This window comes from Ovis canadensis, chromosome 5 (assembly GCF_042477335.2).
Source record: "Ovis canadensis isolate MfBH-ARS-UI-01 breed Bighorn chromosome 5, ARS-UI_OviCan_v2, whole genome shotgun sequence".
Classification (NCBI taxonomy): Eukaryota; Metazoa; Chordata; class Mammalia; order Artiodactyla; family Bovidae; genus Ovis; species Ovis canadensis.
In genome coordinates this window covers 72,686,106-72,706,079 of record NC_091249.1, presented here as the reverse complement: position 1 = coordinate 72,706,079, position 19,974 = coordinate 72,686,106, and the positions used below count along the sequence as shown (strand labels likewise).

Sequence of the window (19,974 nt, the reverse complement as noted above, 5' to 3'; positions counted from 1 at the left end):
TCCTACCACCAGCTTTTCAAAGAATATAGCCTTTGTTCTATTAGTTAGGCTTTGAATTAAGAAAAGAAAGGAAGAGGTGGTAAAAATTAACAAAGTGAATTGCATAAAATGAAGGGTATAAGGGGGTGGCTTATCATTAAATGGTATAAAATCTTAAAGAATAGACTTAGCCTCCAGGCTGTCTTTTTGCATTTTTTTTCTTTGACTTTTCCAAAGACAAATGGCTGATAAGCTTACCATGGTATTTCACTTGTTGTCAGATTCAGTAAACTGTCTGGGCATGGAAGTAATGGTCTCCAAGATTGGAACAACATACAAGGAGCAACCTAGGAGTTAGAGGCCAGATCGTTGAGTGGGGCAAGTTGTACCTCTCTCTGGAGATAAGAAGAAAGCTAGTACCATAGGCGAGACTTCCTTGGTGGCACAGACGGTAAAGCGTTTGTCTACAATGCGGGAGACCCGGGTTCGATCCATGGGTCAGGAAGACAGCCTGGAGAAGGAAATGGCAACCCACTCCAGTACTATTGCCTGGAAAATCCCATGGACAGAGGAGCCTGGTAGGCTACAGTCTGTGGGGTCGTAAAGAATCAGACACGACTGAACGACTTCACTTTCACTTTCAGTAACATAGGCAAAATCTGAGCTCTGGAAACCATGAGTAGAGAGTCCCTGGAAAAAGATCAGACCCTGATAAATGGAAATAAGATGGTCTCTACCAGTAGGTAGGAAATGATGGAGCAGGAAATATTTGAAACTTTACTTTCTTGGCAGCAGAGAAACAATTAAATGCTTCAGTCCAGAAATAACACGTTAATTTTATTCATAACTCAGGCCAAAATAGTCAATCGTCCCCACTCAGCCACAAGGAGGCCAGGAACTGGACATATGTAGCAAACAGCAGTGATGATTTCCACTTGTCAGAATGCAAACTCCAGGTTCGTCCCCCTCAGGCTCTATTTCAGGAGATCTTTGAAATCTGCATTTTAAGCAGATCTCCTCAGGTGAGTCTAATATAGAGAAGAGGGGCAGAATCCCTGGACCAAAATTTACAGAACACTGACTTAGAGCATCAACTCGGTATAGGTAGGTATCAAGAGGATAAGGGCAAGTTTGAGATACTGTTCTTAGAGCTCAGATGTAGGGCCAACTCTGGGTTACCTCACGTTGTTGTCAAAAGGACTGTGTATATCTGGATGCAGATGCCCAGAGAGCTGGGCAGTGGCCTTTAAAACTCCTAGGCATGAGGGTAGTGTTAGGTCTGTGCCTGAAATGGAACAGACTCTCAGGTATATGTTGAGTTTCTCAGGTATCGGGAGAGAAAGAGGGATATGGGACCAATGTCTGGTAATGGTTCGCATATGTGTGATCTAAAGTTTATATTTATAGTAGCAGAAACTCACTGGACAATACAATATTTTATTGTGCAATTGCTTTTTATTTTCTCTGTTCTTTTCCCACTTCTCTCTCCCTTCCTCTCCTACTCACTCATCTAATTTCCCCCTTCTCATTCTTTTCTCCTCCTTTATTTTTATTTTCTACTTCCCTCTCTAATTTGCCCCTTTCCCACTCTTTCCTCTTATTTCCCTTCTCCTCTGTACTTCTCTCTCATGAATTATGCCTCCTCCTTCTCCCTCTCATCTATCCTTTCCCTTGACACCCACCCCCTCTATTCTCTCTCCAGGTATTATGCCATCTGCTGCCAGCCTTTGGTCTATAGGAACAAGATGACCCCTCTGCGCATCGCATTAATGCTGGGAGGCTGCTGGGTCATCCCCATGTTTATCTCTTTTCTCCCTATAATGCAAGGCTGGAATAACATTGGAATAATTGATTTGGTGAGTACTCATGCAGACCATATGGGTTTACTGTTTGACTAACTTGGTTTGCTTGGGATTCTCAATAAACAAACAATGTCAGGTTAGGTGGGTATCCTAAGAAAGATCCTGACAGAGTAACAACAATAACAACAACAACAACAGCAAAAAGCAGGCTAACATTTTTGAAAGTTTACTGTATGCCAGAAAGTAGTACACTAAATACATGTAATCCTGACAGCAGCATCCCTTTGGGAAAATTATAATAATTTCTGCCCATTTCACAGATGATAAAACTCAGGTTCAAAAATGGTGAAGTAAATGGCAATCCACTCCAGGACTATTGCCTGGAAAATCTCATGGACAGAGGAGCCTGGGAGGCTACAGTCCATGGGGTCGCAAAGAGTCGGACACGACTGAGCGACTTCACTTCACTTCACTTCAATATGCCTGTGAATTCACAGCTAGTGAATAGCGTAACAGGTATTCAAAGCTTAGCAGACAAATTCTAGCGCCTGAGGGATGTGTTGTATCCCAAGAGGCCTTCATCTCATTTCATGCTGAGACCCTTTGAGGCTTAAGGTGACCCATGGAAAACCTGTCATGGGGGTGGAGGTTTCCAGAGAGTGTATGGGCCCAGAGTCCAGAGAACTGGACCCTGAGCCCAGCTCTGTCACTGAGCCACTTCCTGAAGGGCTGTGATGAGAAGATCCTTGGGTCCTCATTGGGAACAGTGTCTTTGAGCAGTGCAGGAAAACACAGGTTGCAGGCATCTGTCAACTCCCGTCTAGATGCTCTTGGAGAGTTTCCAACTCTGACATACTTTGTTTTCAATATCAAACTTGCATTGACTATTGAAAGCTATGATCTAGATCCATTAGCAGGGATATATATATATGTATATATATATATATATTTTTTTTCCCCCCTGAGGAAGTTGTCAGGCAGTCACTTTAAGATGGATCCCAGGACTCTGACCAGGGAATGGGGAGGAGAGATTGAGAGTGAACTCTGACCCAAGAGGACCAGTCAGAATAGGAGCTGCCCCTTCCTCTCTCCATCCCATTCCTAGCCCCTAATCTTGCCTTATTCTTTGTCCAGGAAAGGATATCCAAGCCAAGACTGGGCCAGGATTTGCATGTGGTATGTCAGAACGAGAGTTCCTTGGGCTTCTGAAAGAAATGCTGGGGACAGAGGAGTGGAGAAATGAAAGGGGATCCGTACAAGGGAGACTGTATGGATATTTTTTTTTAATCCTATCCCTTTTCTTTCAAGCTTTCAATTTTATCATTCTTGGGGGAAATGAAATTCAAATTTCTAATAATGAGTAGATAAATATAATAATGGCCAGCAAATGTTGAATACTTACTGTGTGCCGAGCCCTGTGTTAGTTATCATTGTCTCACTCAGGACTCACAACAGTGCTGTGAAGTAATCCTGTCATCACCCTTAGGAAACTGAGGGTCAACGAGGTTAATTCACATTGGTAGGGAATGGCGGAGACTAGTGCTAAGCCCAAGCTTACTGGACCAAAGAGTCTATGTCCTTAAGTTTGTGCTAAACTTAATCCCTGATGGAGAAGACCTTTGGAAGTATAAGCTTCTGTCCATCAAAATTTGTAACAAGGACTCAGCATTCTTACCTTCTGATGTAGAACTTCCGAGAGAAATAACCTAGTGAACTGTGTTCTTTTGTGACAGTGAGATAGAAGCATCCCCTGTTTAATTCATGTAACTGGGGAATGGGGCATCTACTTTGTGTTTAACATGCTTTGTGTTTGCTCCATGATATTGTAATTGCGTTTCATATCTTTCACTCATTTGCACATTGAATTGGCCTAGAGAGAAACTAGCGTAACCCAGGTGTTCATTATACCTATGTAGTTGATCCTTGTTATTCATGGTAATAAGGTTGCTGCAAATACTGAATTAGCAAATCATGAATCTTTGTTCCTAGGTGAAATATAGGATTAGGTTCCTGTGACTTGAGGCAAATAATACTGAGATAAAAAGGTTTGATAAAAATGTCAACTCAATAAGACTATAACCTTACAATATACTATAAGACAAAATACTAAATGTGCACACAATGAATGAAATAGCATATTATTTATCATACATATTTTTATTCGTATCTCTGTTCATGTGTATGTTCACACTGGATGCAGGCTGACCTCAGGAAGGGAAGTGTCATTGGGTTACACAGCTCTCTTCAACCAAGATCTATTCCTAGAGAAGACTGATAACTAAGAGCCATCAGCATGCAGAGTTTATAGGTGGAAAAAGTCTTTCAGTTCCTAAGATGAATCTAGTATATCACAATATTCAAGGCGAGTGAGATTTATACCAGTAATGTAACACTATATGCCATTGTATGAATTAAAGGAAGAAGAGAAAACCCACATGATCATCTTATTACTATCAAAAATGCATTGACAAAATTCAATATATAATCATAATTTTAAAATTTTTTCATCACAGTAGGAATAGAAGGGAGCTTTCTCAAACAGAGGGCATTGACAAAAAACTGACAGCAAATGTCATACTTAATAGTAAAATATTGAAATCTCCCCTCCTGAAACTGGGACTGGAAACATGGTGTCCACTGTTACCATTTTTATTCAGTATTGTACTAGAGATCATATTAAGTTCAACATGCAAGGAAAAATGGTATTAAGACTAGAAAGATAGAGATGAAATTGTCATTATTTGCAGATCACATGATTATTCATAGAAAACATTCAGAAGAATCTAAAGATGAAATATTAGTTACTAATTTAACAAAATTGTTGAATACATAGCCAATATACAAAAATTTTTCAGAGTTCTACATATCAGCAGCAGACAGTTTGGAATATGAATTTAGCATAGTACTATTTGCATTAGAATAAAAATGCAAATATTTAGGTTAAATCTGGCAAAAGATGTTTGTACAAAAATGTAAAATATTACTGAAATAAATTCTGAAAGACTTACATAGAGAGAAAGAATTATCATGCTTGTGAATTGGAAATCTTAACATTGAAAAAATGTCACTTTTCCTCAGTCATGCTATTCTAATTCCTATCAAAATTCTAGAAGATTTTTATGGAAATACTGAGATATAAGAAGACCCAAAGCAGCCAAAAGCATATTCCTCTCCTACCATCATGGTTCTATATGCTGTAGGCTTATTAGAAGAAAAATGAAAGCTTTGCTGATAAACCTTTTTTATTTTCTTTCCCTTCACCCTTTTTCTTTATCGCTCCCTCCCTTTCCTTCTCTATTCCTTTCCTCTTTCTTTCAACCTTCCAAATCCTCCTTTTCTCTTCTTCTTTTTTATCCTTTGTATTTTCTGACAATTTTTTTCATTCTTCTCCTGCTTCTTCCTATTCACTTTTTTATTCCTTTCCACCCACCCTACTTCTTCACTTCCTCTTTCCCTCTAACTCTCAGATAGAAAAAAGGAAGGTCAATCAGAACTCTAACTCTACGTACTGTATCTTCATGGTCAACAAGCCCTACGCCATCACCTGCTCCGTGGTAGCCTTCTACATCCCATTTCTCCTCATGGTGCTGGCCTATTATCGCATCTATGTCACAGCTAAGGAGCATGCTCACCAGATCCAGATGCTGCAACGGGCAGGAGCCCCCACAGAGGGCAGACTCCAACCAACAGACCAGCATAGCACTCATCGCATGAGGACAGAGACCAAAGCAGCCAAGACTCTGTGCATCATCATGGGTTGCTTCTGCCTTTGCTGGGCTCCATTCTTTGTCACCAATATTGTGGATCCATTCGTAGACTATACTGTTCCCGGGCAGGTGTGGACCGCTTTCCTCTGGCTTGGCTACATCAATTCTGGATTGAACCCCTTTCTCTACGCCTTCTTGAATAAGTCTTTTAGACGTGCCTTCCTCATCATCCTCTGCTGTGATGATGAACGCTACCGAAGACCTTCCATTTTGGGCCAGACTGTCCCCTGTTCAACCACAACTATTAATGGATCCACACATGTGCTAAGGTGAGTGCTCTGGGGCTTGTTATGTGCAATTGCATGACTTAGAAGAGGTAACTTTCTAGTTTTCTGTTTCCAGATGAATTATTCTTAAAAATCTGTATAGTGTTTTCAAAGATTAAAATAAACTTCTTCCATCTGTTAATAGAATAGAGTAGTGGATAAGCACTTAGGCACTGGGGCACAATGATCTGTATTCAAATCCAGCCTCCAGAGTTCTTTGACTTCAGGCAAGTCATTTAACCATTCTGAACCTTTGATTTCATTTAAAAAATGAAAATCATAATCACAATTTCTACATCACAGTGTTTTTTTGAGAATCATATTAGCTAGTATGTATAAAGCATATAGTACAGAATCTGACATCTAGTAAGAATATAGCATATATTATCTACTTCTATTTACAGGTACTATTTTAGGGTAGTAATTAAAGCCATAGTAAAATAGTCTTTATTTTGATCCTCAGTGCCACTACTAATCATTTGCATAAGCTTTCTTGATTTTCACTTTTTTCAACTGTAAAAAATGGTAATAAATATAACACCGTCATATAGGACTTTTATGATAGTTAGGGGTAATGTATTCATATATGGCCTGACACATAGAAAGTGCTCATAATACTACTAATAATATTGTAAACTAATAGCATATAACCTGATACCATAAGATGGCTATAAAATAACATGATAAGCTAAAATAAAATAAAGTGATAAATGTGCAATAGTAATGCCATATGCTAAATGATATAATGGAAGTATGGACAATGTAGACTGGGGGTATGAGTAGGAAAGACGCTTATTTGGTTAAGGGAATGAGGGAAAACGTCACAGAACAGCCTTTTATAAGAATTTTAGACTTGGAGGGGATGTCACAGAAGGCATTCCAGATAGAATGACCAGCATGAGGAATATGAAAGCAGCATTGGAATATGAAAGAGTGGGGAAATGTCAGGTGATTTACCCAAGGTCACATAGGTTGATGGAGGTAGGAGAAAATTTGGAGTTGAATTTCAGTGACTAGGCATGATGCCTCTTTCCAAACTCTGATAATTTTCTTGCTACCCTGCCTTACAGTTGTTCTTAGCTGTGAAAAGCCGTGTATGATAAGTACATTTATCCTTTAGCAAAGATGAATCATCAACAACATTTTTTTCCTTTGTCCTGAGATGCACAGGAATTTCAACAGAGCAGTTCCTTCTCTGAGACAAGCATTTAATTTTTCTGATGATGACAATATTTAGCTGTTTTGGCAGCTGAAAAGTGGGGACTTTTCATTTGCATGTGTAAGAAAAGAAGAAAACATAGGAATTTCTATGAAATATCAATACTTTGCTTCAGAGATTTCTCAGAAACATAAATTCAGTTTTCTGCTACTGGTGTGAACAGACTTGTAGTTAAATCCTAGTATGATGTTGAGATTCCAGCTGGTGGAAAGGCCTCAAAGGATACTCCTATAGGCTGGCATTCTTATTTATTAATAATTATTGAGCCTTCATGAGTGTCGCAGAAAGGATCTTATAGTAAAGTGAAGTTTGTGTATAAGAACTTCTGTGTGGGTGCCAGAGAGCTTTTAGTTATTTAAGCTTAGTTGCCTACTTAGAGAGTCTGTTCTAGTAGTGCCTTTATTAAGACAGTTGTTAAGAACTGGTGCCTTTTCCCCACAGTAACAGTCACAGAGTTTAGGGTTTCTAGGGCAGCAGGGCAGCCCAGGAAACCTATTTTACTAATACTGTATCATTTCATCCCTCCTGCTTTTGGAAATCTGCAGCATGATTGTTAAGCAGAGAGAGCAGTTTAGAGATGGCTTATGTGTATATTCTTCACACTTTGTTCCTAAGATTTGTTTCTTCTGAGGCCATGAAAAGTACAGGAAATTGGTATCAGGTATTTCACTGTGGAGGTGAAGAATCTTGTAAGACTGGAGGTAGCCTATACAGAGAAGAGAAAGCTATTTGAAACTTGAATCCACTAGAGTGTAAGCCTTGCAAGGACAGGAATCCTGCCTGTTTTATTTCCTGCGACATAACAAATGCACAATATGGTGCTTGATGGATAATTTAACAAATCATAAAATTAATTCTCCAGATTGACTATTTTAACTCAATCTAAGAAAAATGTGTGTTTTTCCTAAAAATTCCACAAGTAGGACATCAACAAATGCAGATGAATGAATGAAATATAAAACCTGTAGCAATGAAAAGTAAAGTCAGCTTTTATCCTACTAACCCAGCCCCTAGACAACAATTACCACTAGTCTATAATCTTTTTAATGCATTTACAAATATTCATAAAACAGATTCACAGATTTTTCTCTCTTCATTTTACATAAATGGAGCTATTCTGTGTATACTTTTCTGGACCTTGCTTTTTATTCTTTAACAATGCATTTTAGAGATCATCCCACTCAGACATATAGATCTAACTCATTATTTTTAACTGTTACATAATCTTCTGTACTAAAAATACATATTACATTTTATTTAATCATTTCCCATTAATGGATATGTAGGTGTCTCCAATCTTTTGCTGTTACAAACTGTACTATTTTTAATGTCCTGAAACACACTTCTTTGTGCATGTGCCAGTATTCCTTTCAGTTAACTACTGAAAGTGAAACTGCACTATTGACAATTATGTGCATTTAAAAAAGTTATGCTTACCATAACACTGACCTCCCAGAGCACCATAGTACCTTGCATTTTCATCAGCAGGCTGTGAGAGTATCTGCTACTCTTTCCCTTCAATGGGTATTATGCATCTTTTATTAATATACTACTTTGAAATATGCTCTTTCATTTTATTTGCATTTCCCAGATGATTTGATAGATTGGCCCTTTTTAAAATTAGTTATTGACTGCACCTTCCTATATTTGGTTCTTTGTGTGAAAACTATGTTCTATTTTTCTGATTAATTTCTGGATGTTCTTTATTATATTCCAAATATTAATCCTTTGTTAGATAATTTGCAAAAACATACTCCCAAACAAAATCTTCTGCTTGATTTTGAATTTTGGTTAGCTTTTTTCTTATAGAAGTTTCAAATTTAAAAAAAACCTCTTCTTATTTGACCTCTTGCAGTTGACTCAGTTTTTTTCTTGAAAAGTTTCCTAAATTAATTTTCTTAAACACCATATTTATCTGGTTTTCCTCTTAACTCACTAGCAATACCTTCTGAGAATCCTTAACAGGTTCTTCCTTTTCTATCTGGCCTCTAAATGTTGGAATTCTTCAGCACTTGGTTCCTAATACTCTCCTCAAACTACATTCTCACTTTATGTGATTTAAGCATCCATAGCTTTAAATGCTTTAAATCATCATGCTGTCAGCCCTCTCATTAATTTATATCTCCAGGTCATAGGTGCCCTTTGAACTCCAGACCACAAGATCCAATTTGCTTCCTTGACAACCCCATTTATATGTTTCTTTGGAATATCAAATTTCATGCATCCAGAATAGAATTCTTCTATTTCTCACACCCCAACCACAAATTTCCTGAGTCTTCCCTGTCTCCATAAGTAGAGCTATCATCTACCATATTAATAAATGGCCCTGAGGGAGAGCTAACATGTTAGAAGGAAGACTTAAAGGTTTTAGAAAGGAAAACCAATCAGCCAATGTTGGAAATATGGAGTTAAATCTAAATAAATGCAAAATTTAACCATACAAGCAAAATATAAGTCACAGAAATGTAGGATGATGCCTGAACAAATTTATAGCTTTCCGTGTCAAATTTGGAATTGTGTGTCAGGTTCCTCTTCCAAGGCATCTATTGACAAAGTATGGGGCAGCCCACCAGAGACCTCCTTCCATATCATTAATAATTATGATTAGGATCATGATGCTTAACATATCCAGAAAAGTATGCCAATTACTGTATTCAAGAACTTTGAAATCATTGTTGCATTTAACTTTCACAACACCAAAAGAATTTGGTGTTATAATTATTGTCATTTTAATGATGAGTAAACCAAGGTTTAGAGAGGGTAAGTAACTGGCCCAAACTCATACAAGTAATAGTAAATGATGAAGCTCGAAGCTGGAATCAAGATCCTACTCTTCCTGACTCCAGAGTTCAGTCTTGTCCAGCCCACTTAGAGTCAGGAATAGGGTTACCACTTCTCATGTTCATCTTGACTCTTGGATAAATTTGATGAGACATTTATCAGTCTGTCAACTCTGCCATCATGCTCATGTTTCTCTATCTTGTCTGCAAACTGTGAAGATTAGTAACTTGTTCAAATCCAGGCATTTTTTCCATCTCTTTTCTAAAAAGGAACTAAAGTTATATCAGATAAGTCTATTCTTTGTAATCTCATATTGACTTCTTGCCTGGGCACACATTGACTATTCAAAGAAATAATAAACTTAATAGAAACTCATCTCAGGGTAGATATAACCTCTTTTATAGAAAACACCCTTTTTGTGTTTTTTCAATTGGATCAGTTGTTCTTCTCTGCTTCCTCTGAATGGCAGTGACCTGTTTATAGTACTCTTTCTTGCATTTGTACTGCTTGAGATTATAGAGTTCCTTATTTAACTATAAGGCTAGTTATTCCTCGAGGGTAGAAACCGTGGCTTTCTTTTCTCTGTATACCATTTAGCCCCTCACACAGTGTCTACAAAATAGTATATAACCAAATGATCAGTACATTCTGATGAAAGATTCACATGGTCAAAACTGAAAGTTGTTTTTTTTTTTTGTAAATCTTCCTTGAGATTCTTAATGTAGAGGACTTAGTCTACAATCCAAGACTCACACTGAGGAGGGCCAGTTAATGGCAGCACTCTGAGACTCTGACCTTTTTTCCTCTTAAAATCTTTTTGAAAAAATGGAATTTTACTTTTCCAGGTTGAATTAAAAACAAGCCAATCTGGCCTCAGTGGTTTAGAATAGTAGATTTCCCATACTTGGTCCTATCTTCACAAATGACTTACATGACATTTTATTATTAAACAAGCAGTTGGGTAGCCATTTTTGCAAGACACTTTTTGAGGACTTTGGTCACTCAGCTTGTACTGACTAATGTGCTCATACTAGCAGAATAGTCTGCAGTTGTCTTTGGTTGTTTTCTGTTGGATAATTATCTTCTTTGGGAATATCCAGCCCACAATCAAAATAGAAGTGAAGATACCATTTGATTATCTAATGAAATAGTTTGTCCAGATATGTAGGTTATACAGTCTTTAAAAAAAATAGCTTCGAAACATGAATTATATCATATGAATGTTTCTTGGGGCAGTTTTAATTTGTATGCACACATATATAAGAAAGAGGCATAATGCTAGTACCATGTGAGCAATGGATTCTAACAGGTTCATCCTGTGTATAAATTGATTGTTAGTGAATCTGGAGCCAGCTTCTCTCTCCTTGTCACGTCTTTAACCTGATTCTATAGCTAGGTTTTCCCCATCTGCCAATATCTCTCTTCGTCTTCTAGAAGTCACTTTATAGGAAACTCACATCAAATATAATGGCAGAGAAAGGAAGAAATAACCTAATGAGAAAGCACTGGCTGCTTTCCTACTCAAGTCAGGAAAAAGAAAATGATGCCTTTTCACTTCTCCTGCTCAACATTGTGTATACAAAATTCAAATGACAAAAGGAAGAATTTATCTGATATTAACCAGTAAAATATGGGAGAATATTCCTTTGGAAGCTTGCTTCAGCTGTCATTCTTTAAATCAAGTGATGCTCCACACTTGGGAGGCATAGTGTGGACCCATAGACTGAGACCGTGCATAGTCACCTGGGTGACAGATGATAGGAATAAGCCATGTTGAATTGATCTGGGGTTATATAGGGATTTGATTCTGGAGTTCTTTGTGTATTGGATAAATGCCAAGGATTTTGCCAGTCTTGTTCACTACTGTGTTCTCTGAGCCTAGTAAAGTGCCTGGAACATTGTGTGATTTGACAGGGGAATGAAGGATGGTTCTGTTTCTTCTCCCTTGGTCTGGCTTCTCTTCTATTTATGTTGATTAGTTCAGATGATCCCTGGCAGAGTAGAGACTTGGCTTGCTAACAGTAACTTCAGAACAGAGATCTTTCTCTACCTGAAATCTGCTGAGAATTCCAGTTTGGGCTTTTTGGGTAAATAATTCCTTTCTGGCCTAACTCACTGTGAAAATCAAACAAGATAATGTATGTGAAATTGCTTTGCTAACTGCAAAGCTCTGTCCTCATGGGGGAGATAATTATAAGAGCAGACTATTTATAAGTTAGGGAACACAAGCAGAATTTGCATGGGAAGTTTAGCTTCGGGGGTGAGTTTCTCTGCTCATGCCAGGTTTCAGTATCTTCCCTGACATTCTGCAAGATTAGATCTTGCTCAGACTTAAGTCACTCACCTAATTTCTAAGAAGGCTGAACATTCCTGCTGCTGCTGCTGCTGCTGCTGCTGCTAAGTCGCTTCAGTTGTGTCTGACTCTGTGCAACCCCATAGATGGCAGCCCACCAGGCTCCCCCGTCCCTGGGATTCTCCAGGCAAGAACACTGGAGTGTGTTGCCATGTCCCTCTCCAATGCATGAAAGTGAAAAGTGAAAGTGAAGTTGCTCAGTCGTATCCAACTCCTAGCGACCCCATGGACTGCAGCCTATCAGGTTCCTCCATCCATAGGATTTGCCAGGCAAGAGTACTGGAGCATTTCCCAAAGAATTTCTTACCTATCTGACTTGGCTATCATCTTCTGTTCTCCAGCCTCAATCTCTTTGATGAAGTCTTTCCATTGACCTGGAGGTCTCTAGACCTGCCCTGTCTAGTAGCCACATTCCAAGAGCTCCATGGTTACATACAGCAAGGTTAGATAGTGCAAACAAAGACTGTTTCATTTATCATAAAAAGTCCTAATGGACAAACTGCTCCAAAGCAATTTGATCCTTCTCTCTGGAAGGAAGCAATATATATTTTTCCTCATCCGATTAACTCTTATTATCCACTAGAGCTTAATAATAAATAAAATGATTCTAATGGATGGACTGTATAATCTTTGACATTTCCATGCACAAGATTAGTATATTCAGATTTATATGTGGAATCAATAAAGAGAAATGTGAAAATAGGAAAAAATGAAAGTAAGAAAGAGAATGAAGTTCCCCCAAATAACACTAGGAGGAAAAAGTTCTTCAGGTTCATTATTGCCTCCTGTTATCAGAATTTTCAATTATATTTATGTTTCATTTACTTCTTTATTATCTGTAACCAGACTGTCAGTCCCTGAGGGCTGATAATGTCCATTTTATTCCCAAAAGTTCCCACAGGGTGTAGTTCATTGTTCAGTTAATACATTTGTCTAATGAATAGATGGATACCCTTATCAGCCCCTACCTAGACCCTATCATTTACCAGGGCTGTGTACTCAAATAAATTTTCACCACAAAAAGAAATTTTTTTTTTTGTTAACTCTTAACTGGAGTAGTTGCTTTATTCACGGTGAAGCCACTTGCCAACCTTTAGTTTCATCCCATCAGAATTCTGTATTTAAATAAAGGTTTTCATTTAGTAGATTGGAAGATTACCCACAGATGAGGAAATAATTTAGGTTTGATTTACTTTAGATCCCTAGAGGTTTCTGCTAATGTTGAAAAGCTGTTTGGCATTTAAACACCTTTTTTTTTTTTTTTTTTGGCCTTTACCTTGAACTTTGGAGGCTACAGTTGGATTCAACATTTATCTCATTGTTTTGAGCCAATGCAGACTTACTCCGGCTAAGTCAAAGATGGATGAGAGGGGCTTCCCTGATAGCTCGGACAGTAAAGGATGGATGAGAATGACCTCGCCTTCCCTTCCTCAGTCACCTCCAGAACTGGCTACATAATTTGTAGCCCCAGTGAAAAATGAAAATGTGGGGCTTCTGGTTCAAAGGGCAGGAATAAATTCCTCTTAAAAGTATTAAAATGTAAAGCCATTTTCTTTCCTCCTCAGTCTTTCTCTTAATTTGTCATATGTATTTTATTTGCTACTTACCTGTTCTCTAGTAGAAAAACAAAATGCATTTTTAAATTATTAGCAGAAAATTTACCATCTATCTTTATGCTGTGCAATGCCGTGTTAAATGCAAAAGTAAGAGTGTTTAACTTGTATGTGGAATAACCAAAATTACACAAATTGCATTTTGAAATTCAGGCATGCTTATGTATTTTATTTTTACCAGATAGTGCATAAAACTAATGCAATTATTTTTATTTTACTTCTTGATGCATGCATATTCTAACATTCTCCCCTCAGCTTACTGAGGAGTAAAGAAGGACTGCAGAGAAAAGAAACATGACTTGCTCTATCATATCCTTTCTTTCTATGTCAGTACTTTATACATAAATGCTTGGCTAATACAGGAGAGTAACACTGTGAAAAAGACATGGTAGCAGTGGCACCCCACTCCAGTGCTCAGCTTGCCTGCGGAGTCCCGGGGACGGAGGAGCCTGGAAGGCTGCAGTCCATGGGGTCGCTAAGAGTCAGACACGACTGAGTGACTTCACTTTCACTTTTCACTTTCATGCATTGGAGAAGGAAATGGCAACCCACTCCAGTGTTCTTGCCTGGAGAATCCCAGGGATGGGGGAGCCTGGTGGGCTGCCGTCTATGGGGTCACACAGAGTCAGACACGACTGAAGCGACTTAGCAGCAGCAGAGTTCCTCGATGGTTTCTTTTCCTTAGACAATCACTGCCTTCTTTCTGCATCCAGCAAGTTCTGGTTCAGATGGAAAACATGTACTCTCAGGGCCACCAGTCATCTGCTGGTGTTGGTAGATGTGTTGATAGGAAACATGGGTGCAGAATTGCAGTGGACCCATGTTCTGTGGAAGTTCAGCGAGACTCAGCTAACACAGGGTAAAGAAGCTGTTGACAGAAAGACAATGGGAGAATGGAAGATACTTCATATGAATTACATGTCCACATTGTGCTTGCTTTGAATCTGACTAAATTTCTTATGTTCGGTGGGTCTACCAGAATCCTGTGCTCACGGGGCATCGCTAATGTGATAGGCAGCAAGGAACTACGGTGTGCATGCACATTGCACAAGTCTGTGCTCACGTGCATGCCTCATTGTCCCTCAGGGTTCACAAGTTCAAAGATAAAGTGATTGCAAATTCTGAAGTGAGGATAAGCAGTGCAGTACAGCAAGCTCTGAGTTCCTATGTGATTGCTCTGATCACACAGCCATGAAGCTGGCCCTGTCCTCAGTTTTGCCCCATCCCTACCTGAGGCAGCTCTCACAAAACATGGTTCTTGTTGATATCACCCTAGAACATAGTGAGAATAACATCACAAGAGCTCCACTTGCCTCATCAAATACTCAGGGTTAGAAAAGTTAGTGCTGTTTGCAGAGTGTACCTGCAAAAGTTTGGTAATCAAGTGGCTTAAGCACCCTCCAGGATGCCCACTTCTAGGCTAAAGTGCTGAAACCTAAACATTTTCCCTTCCACTGAGACATATTGTCAAGGAAAAGTTCCAGTCTCTGACTCCGAGGAAGGTGAGCTTTGGTTTGTAACCAAAAGGGCATTCGACCCAGTGTAGCACAATGGCTGTAGGGGCTGGAGTCTGACACACCTGGCTGTCAGTCCTGTCTCAGATCTGTCATTTACCATCTATATCATCTTTAGCAATGTGGCCAAACATCTTTAGGCTTCTATTTTCTCGCCTGTAAAACTCCAGTACTTTGGCTACCTGATGCGAAAAGCTGACTCATTTGAAAAGACCCTGATGCTGGGAAAGAGTGAGGGCAGGAGGAGAAGGGGGTGACAGAGGATGAGATGGTTGGATGGCATCACCGACTCGATGGACATGGGTTTGGGTAGATTCTGGGAGTTGGTGATAGACAGGGAGGCCTGGCGTGTTGCGGTTCATGGGGTCGCAAAGAGTCGGACACGACTGAACGACTGAACTGAACTGAAAACAGTAATATTAGAACCCATCTCATAGGACTTTTGTTAAGATTAAATATGATAACATATGTGCAGAGTTGAGCCCAGCTTCTGTTACATAGAAAAGTGCTCCATGAATGGAAGCTGCCATAACCATTGTTATTATAATTGTAGATATAACATTGCTCATATCTTGGTTAAAACAAACAACTTATCCAGTTATTTTCTCAACTTCCTGATAAGTGTTTCTTGATGAATGAGTCAATAGAAATCTCTATGTTATAAATACTGCTTAAACAAGGAAGGCTGAGCTTCCTCTGTTAGGAGAAAAGCCAGAAATGAATGAAATGAAATTAATCACACTGTTTATAAATAATTGTTTAAACAACATGAGACAAGACTTGTTTCCTGAGTACATCATGCCCTGTGCTAAACAGTTGGGACTGTTATTTTGAATATAACTTCTGACTTTTAAATTACCTGTAGGCATTTCTTTGATCCAGTGCAAAACGTGCTAGCTTTTTGAACAAATTGGTTACACACTATGTGTATTTGTTTCCCCCTTTTGCCCTCTTGTTTCTAGGGTATTAGGGTCCCATGTACCAGGCCTCTAAGATTGGTGCCCCACTGTGCATGTCACCCTGCAGGGCAAACCGCAAACCACACCCAACTCCAGAGGTGCTCAAGGTGGTTTATTGGAGGCAAGCACAGAGGCAGTGTGACGTGAGTCTCTGACCCTTGACCCTGGCTGCATGCTAGAGTCGCTGGGAGCTCCTGGCTTCCACATGTAGAGAGTCTATTTTAATTGGTCTGGTTAGGGACCAGAAATGCATATGTTTTAGGAGCTCTAATGTATAAGGCAGGATTGAGAACCATTAGTATACTGGAACAAGCGAAACTTGTCTTCTAATTTCTTGCTGATTGCTATCATTTCTCTCTGCAGCAATAAAATGAGAAAGTAGAGGTAGATAATGCTTCAAGTTCAGGTCTAGCTCCATGTCTTAAGGGGCTTCCCTGGTGGCTCAGACAGTAAAGAATTTGCCCACAATGCAGGAGACCCAGGTTTGATCCCTGGATCAGGAAGATGCCCTGGAAAATGGAATGGCTTACCCACCCCAATATTCTTTCCTGGAGAATTCCATGTACAGAGGCTAGAGTCCATGGGGTTGCAAAGAGTCAGGCACGACTGAGCAACTAACACCATGTCTTAAACTATTGAGATAGTTTGGATTTAAACTGGCAGTTCTCAATTAGGGGCAGTTTTGTTTGCCAGGGGACATTTAGGAATGTCTGAAAGCATTTTTGGTTTTCACAACTGGTGGATGTTGGGCTTCCCTGGCAGTCCAGTGGTTAAGACTCTGTGCTTCCATTGCAGGGGGCATGGGTTCTGTCTCTGGTTGGGAAGTTCCACATGCTGCATGGTATGGCCAAAAAAGAAAACAAAAAACAAAAAAACTAGTGGATGCTACTGGTAGCCAGTAGATAGAGGCAAGAGATGCTACTAAACATCCAAGAATGCATGAGACATCCCACTCCTCCCAAGAATTGTCTGGTCCCAAATTTCAAAATAAATCTGAGGTTGAGAAACCCTGCTTTAAACTAATCCTCTGGGCTTTGCAACAAAGAAACTTCTTACCTCTGCCAGGGGATAGCAGGAGCCAGGAATTCTGTGTGCTGTTATCTGCCTACTACCGTGCAGCCCCTGCATCATTTGACTCCTCTTAATCCACACCCACTCCCAAGACAGGACAATGGAGTGGAAACCCCTGTAAAAGGCAGGTGTTTGTGTGAGGAAGGGCTCTGAATGTCCGTGCTTAGAGTGCCGGCAGTAAGCTTGCAGATAAGCCCTTTCTATGAGGCAGGCTCTACAAGCTTGTTCCCTTACAGCATGTACTTGGCAGAGATACAGCTCTCCCGATTTAGTCAGAGCAGCTGTTCAGGAAGGAATCGCTTCCAAAGCACACTAAGAGACCCACTAGAAAACCATACCACCATGTAAATGTGTGCTTAGTCCTCTCTGTAGTGACACTCGGCTCTGGTGCATAGCAGTGGTAAAGCTTCGTCTTATTCTGGGTGTCCACAAACAAGAGAGTCTCCAGGAGAAGATAAACATCATGATTTTTTTTTTCAATATTCATGCCTTGTGAAGAATAATGTAAGGAATGGGGGATTGTGAGCATAGAGCTCAAAGATGATTCAGGTCATAAGAGTTGTTTTTAATATATCTGAGGACTGTTTTGGGAAGAGGGAACCAATTTGTTTTGCAGGATCCCAAGGGAAAGAGGTGGGCTTCCCTGGTAGTTCAGTGGTGAAGAATCCATCTCCCAATGCAGGAGACGTGGGTTCAGTCCCTGGGTTGGGAAGATCCACTGGAGAAGGAAATGGCAACCCACTCCAGTATTCTTGAATGGAAAATCCCATGGACAGAGGAGCCTGTCAGGCTACAGTCCATGGGATCTTAAAGAACTGGACACAACTTAGCAACTAGACAACAACACCAAAGAAAAGAGGTAGTTATAAAGGATTGAAGTTTTAAGGACACATATTCAGCACAAAATGGAATGGACTGCTTACTAAGATGTTCCTAATAAAGTAGAAGGATAAAATTGGATGATCACCAGTCACTGGAAGCATTGATTGATCGTTAGTCAGCTTGGCCAAGGGAGGGGTGGGAGGTCAAAGGAGATGTTCTCAGACCCTTCATTTGTGATTGTGTGAGTTACAGATCCACAAAATCCTCCCACAGTGCAGTTAAACACGAGAGAGAGCAAACCTTCTTCAGCCAGTGTACTATTTTCTTTGGTTGAAGCTGGAGACCTTCTGGAAAGGTTACTTGTGGGAAGAGATGTGCCAGAGTGATGCTGTCAGTTCTCTTTTCTTTTATGATTCTGGCTGGTAGGAAATTTAGATGCACCTGAGGAAGGAATCTGGGCTTCCCTGGTGGCTCAGTGGTAAAGAATCCATCTACAATGGAGGAGATGCAGGTTCAGTCCCTGGGTTGGGAAGATTCCCTGGAGAAGGGCACAGCAACCCACTCCAGTATTCTTGCCTGGAGAATCCCATGGACAGAGGAGCTTGGCAGGGAGTAGGAGTCCATAGGGTTGCACACAGTTAGACACACCTGAAGCAACTGAGCACGCATGCGTGCAAGGAAGGAATCCATTCCCAGCCTCTGCAGATGCTCAGTGGTAAGCAGCTGATTTTACGCCTGAGATTCTGTCTGAGAAAAATGTTGTCATATCCACCCACCAAGATAAATGTCTATTGTTTGCAGCTTTGATATGAAAGGGATTGCTGATAAAGATTTTTAAGGAGAAGGATTGAGATTCAAGAAACATCCCCTCATCCTGGTTTTCATGTTCTTCCTTTTTTACATGTGAACAGTTAAGACTGTTTAGACTTCACTGGTCTGAAAGTAATAAGGCAGGATCCCAATCCAGAGGAAATCAGAGCACTGGTGAAGCAGTTTGGTATTGTGGCTAAGAGAATAGGACTTGTCCATTCATCTGCCGATGGACATCTAGGTTGCTTCCATGTCCTGGCTATTATAAACAGTGCTGCGATGAACACTGGGGTACACATGTCTCTTTCAATTCTGGTTTCCTTGGTGTGTATGCCCAGCAGTGGGATTGCTGGGTCGTAAGGCAGTTTTATTTCCAGTTTTCAATTAAAATAAATAAATTTATATTAAAAAAAAAGATTAGGACTTGGCATTTGATGAGCCTGTCTGAATTCAGGTCCTGCTACTTTGAAGCTGTGTGATCCTGGGCAAGTTCCTTGACCTGTTGGTGCCCCCATTTCTTTCTATGCAAAAGTGGGAGTGAAGATGATTCTTGCCTCATAACATTATTATGAGGCTGATGTGAGATATTATACAGATGGAGCCTGGAATAAGTAAGTTATTGATGAATTGTGTTCTCATAATCATTATCTAGTAGGAGAAAAAAGCAGGAACTCTAAGTTGGGAAGACAAGGCTCCTATTTCTGAAACACTAGTTCGTTGTCAGAACTGTGTCTCAGGGGAAATGGTTTGGGGTCAAAATCACATAATATCCTTTTCATAAGGTATAGGATACTTCCTGAGCAAGAAATTCAGAAGGAGAAGGAAAATTACTTCAACTGCAAGGAAAGAGGAACTGTGGGGAAGGGAGTGAGGCAGAAATTTCTAGCTTCTGTCCTCCAAGAAGTTCTGCGAAATCACACCTAACCTTTAGGTGAAGAAAGCCGGTGGATGGCTTCTGGTTATGTAAACAGACATCTGAGTGTGCTCCAGGTTGTGTTCAACCAAAGAGCCAAGAACC

At 39.9% G+C, this 19,974-nt stretch overlaps 1 protein-coding gene and 1 long non-coding RNA gene across 8 annotated transcripts in view; one reads left to right on the top strand and one right to left on the bottom strand.

Annotated features, from left to right (window-relative positions):
* The window catches only part of HTR4 (5-hydroxytryptamine receptor 4), a 248,757-nt gene that overhangs the window by 184,240 nt on the left and 44,543 nt on the right, over window positions 1-19,974 (top strand). For 6 of the 7 annotated variants that reach the window (XM_069592379.1, XM_069592375.1, XM_069592376.1 and 3 more), the window contains 3 exons: window positions 1,682-1,835; window positions 2,916-2,957; window positions 5,249-5,817. In XM_069592379.1, coding sequence (XP_069448480.1) covers window positions 1,682-1,835; window positions 2,916-2,957; window positions 5,249-5,817 — 765 coding nt within the window. The remainder of the gene's footprint in view (window positions 1-1,681; window positions 1,836-2,915; window positions 2,958-5,248; window positions 5,818-19,974) is intronic. The other variant, XM_069592380.1, reaches the window with a different exon arrangement.
* On the bottom strand, window positions 13,918-17,368 carry LOC138441842 (uncharacterized). The gene is made up of 2 exons (XR_011257442.1): window positions 17,310-17,368; window positions 13,918-14,648 (listed from the first exon to the last, which is right to left on the bottom strand). It is a non-coding gene; the product is annotated as an uncharacterized lncRNA (long non-coding RNA).